At 37.8% G+C, this 3,666-nt stretch overlaps 1 protein-coding gene across 2 annotated transcripts in view; it reads right to left on the bottom strand.

The window, feature by feature from the left end:
- LOC117179488 (protein fantom-like) overlaps positions 1–3,666 on the bottom strand; it is a 40,442-nt gene that overhangs the window by 6,077 nt on the left and 30,699 nt on the right. For both annotated transcript variants that reach the window (XM_033371345.1, XM_033371346.1), the window contains one exon: positions 2,106–2,490. In XM_033371345.1, coding sequence (XP_033227236.1) covers positions 2,106–2,490 — 385 coding nt within the window. The remainder of the gene's footprint in view (positions 1–2,105; positions 2,491–3,666) is intronic.

Raw genomic sequence — 3,666 nt, 5'->3', positions numbered from 1 at the left:
TCTATCTCAAGTACTCACTCCTGAAAGCCCGGATTAAGAAAGCACAAGAGAAAAACTTTCGTGAACAGCTCCTCGATAAGAGGATGCACGGTATCTTCCACATAAGTGTGAAGGATCAGTCAATGTCTTGTGAGCTAACGTTTGCTTTCCTCAAATCGCCCGGATTGAAGTCTGGTACAGAGGGTTTCATTTTTGCATGCCAAAACGGTGTCATTTCCATCTTAACATACCGTCGCAACATTTTGAGCCAAGACATTCCCGATGATAGCTGCAGGGCGTGCCATGCACACCCCGAGCATTTAGCTCACATACTATCTAGTTGTCCAACACACGCGGGAACGATCTACATTCAAAGGCACAATGCGGCACGAAGAGTGCTTTATTACCATCTCTGTCACTCCTACGGCATTCACCTTAATATCGCTCCTCTAAAAGGTCCTAGGAAAATTGAGTCAATTGTCGAGAATGGGAAGTGCCGCATATACTGGAACTTTATATTCTCGACAATTTTTTCTGTTGCTCACTCGAGGCCTGACATGGTTCTTCTTGACTTCGAGAAGCGAACCATGTTCGTTATCGAATTTTCGGCACCAGCTGATAAAAACATTATAGCCAAGGAGAATGAAAAGAAAGAGAGGTATCGAGACCTTATAAGGGAGTTGCAACGATTGTACCCGCAATATTCTGTTAAACTGATCGTCCTTATCATCGGCGCTCTTGGAGGTGCCAAGCTTTCACTTGGTAATGGCCTAAAAAACATCCCTGCGTGTCAACAATATGCTAGAACACTTGCAGGAAATATGCAGAAGGCGGTTGTCCTTGTGTCACTCCGTGTTCTTAGGGTGCACGAGGCTTTTGCTGGATCGTCGTATTTATTCCTTTACAGACTGTAACCACCTATCTCACGGTTGTGAAACGTGGTTGTGGCTGAAATTTTACCGCGATTTCGCTGGAAGCGGGTGCAATTTGTCAGATTAGCACCCGCTCCCGGCGAAATCCTGCGGTTGTCCTTATGACAAATTTTTATACATATAATGTCGCAACCGCTCTCGCCTTGCTCCCCTGAGAAATTGCGTAAGGCAGCAGTTCTAGGAAGGCTAAGAACGGAGTGACTGAAAGCGAGAGTTTGGTGTATTTTGAATTTAACTTGAATTGTTTTTAAGTCTTATGAATCGTAAGTTAAAATTTTTTTTAATTAAAAAGAACGTTTCTGACATTAATAATAAACATTAATCACTTTTAATCTAAAAATGTTTTCCAACTAGATAAAGTCAGAGAAAATATGGAAATGTTGGGAAAATGATGGGAGAAAAAATGTGGGGGAAATTGTGGAAAGGATGTAGGGGGTAAGGGAAATTAGAGAGGGAAAGAAGGAGAAGTAAGAGGAAATAGGGGAGGGGAATTTAGGGATAATAAATTAGGAGAAGGGAGTGAGAAGAAGTAGGGCAAATGAGGATTGGGAGAATGGGAGTAAGGTGGATGAATGAGGGGAGCGAATTAATCGGCGGATATCTAGGGGGAAAGAGAGGGTAGAGTAAGACAAGGGGAAGTATTGTGAGGAGCATTGACGGAAATATGGGGAGGGGGCGATGAGGATGGGGAAGTAGGAGAAATGGGTGAAGTCGAATAAGTGAGTGCAGAGAAATTGAGGAATGGGTATCTAGGAAAACTAAGGAGAGATGGGAGACTCTGGTAAGTAAGGAGAAATGTGGAGAGGGGAAGGGAGGGAAAATGAGGGGAGGTGAATAATGTAAGTGGGAGAACTGTGGGGTGGAAAGTAGGGAAAATATGAGAGGGGAATACGAGGAAGTAAGTGGCGACGAAGAAGGGAAAGTAAGGGGACGGCCAGTTGAGTAGTGGGTAGAGAAGGAAAGTGGTGAAGCAGGTGGGAAGGGGGCTAGAAGCAGTAGGGGAGGGAAAGTATGGGGATCCTGCTTTAACTTATTTTTCGGTTTGAATAGGTCATTTTTTCAGATAATTATGATCAGGAAAAATGAAAAATTAGTCAGGGAATTTTTAAAAATTAAGGTTTGCATCCACCTCGTCTTAGCCTCGTGCAGAAATTCCTTTCTTAAAATATATTCAAAATTTAAAATCCAGCTTACCATTAACTTAATTGTTAATGTGTCCATTTTCATTTGAAGTTCGTGTAATTTTGCTAGTAATTGCGTATTTGCAGATTGAAGGGCTGAATTGTTGGTTTGCTCGTTGCTAAAAGCAGTTTTTAAAATTTGATGATCACTCAGCTGGTCTGCTATCCTCTTTTTCAGTTCTTGGTTCTCAATTTCAACTTGAGAGTATTTAGAAGTGAGCTCTATTAGTTCACTGTTGTGCTGCTGAAGAATTTTGATCTCGTTCAGCAAAGCTCGAATTTGCTCGTCCTTTTCTCGCAAAGTCAGTTGAGAATCTTTGGCCTTTACTATCTGTTCGTTCATTTCAACTATTTTTTTCTTTTCAACATTCAAGGATGCTACGATTTCTTTGTTGTTCCTAATTTTTATTATAAGACACAATTATTTTTGGATTTTTAAAATGACTAAATTAGACTGGGACACTATTAATGTTATAATTTAAACATTAATTTAAGATTATACTAAAATATATTAAACTAGTAGCTAATGCACGTGTGCAAAGTGAGCGTTCTCGTTTCTGGACTTTTACTTCCTAACATGAAAAATATAAGCATTTAATATAAAGCGTTTAAAATTAAAATTAAAAATTGAAAATTTTTTAATAGCCCCTTTTCCAGCTTTGATGTTGCAGAATCAAAGATTCTAAATTTTTTCTCAATAAACACATTATAATAGAAGATTAAGTTTAAAATTTTTCAATAAAATATTTTGTAGTTTTAAGTGATTAATTTTTGTGAGTCTTACACTGAAAATTGAACAATTTAAAGACATTAAGTTCACTTTTCAATTCGAAATTGTTTGTTTTTGTCAAGATGAGTTTGAAATGTGAAAAATAATAAGTAACGTTCAACGTTTACAAAACGTTGGAAACAAAGACGTTAAAAATAATTAATTTTTAAATTGCGCATCACGATTAATTAGAGTTATTACTCAAATTGATACCTTCAAAATGTATACAAATTGAATGAATTAATTCGAAAATTTGTTATTATGTATCATTATTATTATGTGTTTTTATTAAACTTTTACTCGGGTAAACCCGGTGATACATTATAGCCACGGACTAAGTCAAGTGACTGATGAGATTAGAATGTTATAACTTAATTCAAATAATTTAATACAATGGTTCAAACCTCCTGCGATGATGTTGTAGGTATATAATTACGAGCGGCCACGAGCTTTGGAGGTGACAACAGTCACCTCTGGATGCTTTCTTATTATTATTATTATTATTATTATTATTATTATTATTATTATTATTATTATTATAAAAAACATTTCTATGGCGAAATGTTGTCACAGGCTTATACTGCCCAATATGTCGAAGGCATTTTTGGTTAGAGTTGGATTTTTATTTGATCATTTTGCACGGGGCTCTCCCGGTATATATCATCAGTCACGAACGCATTTTTATGATGCAAGCAAGTGATCAGATGAGAGCAGTCTGCCCAGACATATTGGACAAAGCCTGGTTTTTACCCCATCATTGACGGACTGGGTTGCAGTCAAGTACACGATGGGGGGACCTACAGCT

Source organism: Belonocnema kinseyi, chromosome 9, assembly GCF_010883055.1.
Source record: "Belonocnema kinseyi isolate 2016_QV_RU_SX_M_011 chromosome 9, B_treatae_v1, whole genome shotgun sequence".
NCBI classification, from domain to species: Eukaryota; Metazoa; Arthropoda; class Insecta; order Hymenoptera; family Cynipidae; genus Belonocnema; species Belonocnema kinseyi.
This window is presented reverse-complemented; position numbering and strand designations above follow the sequence as displayed.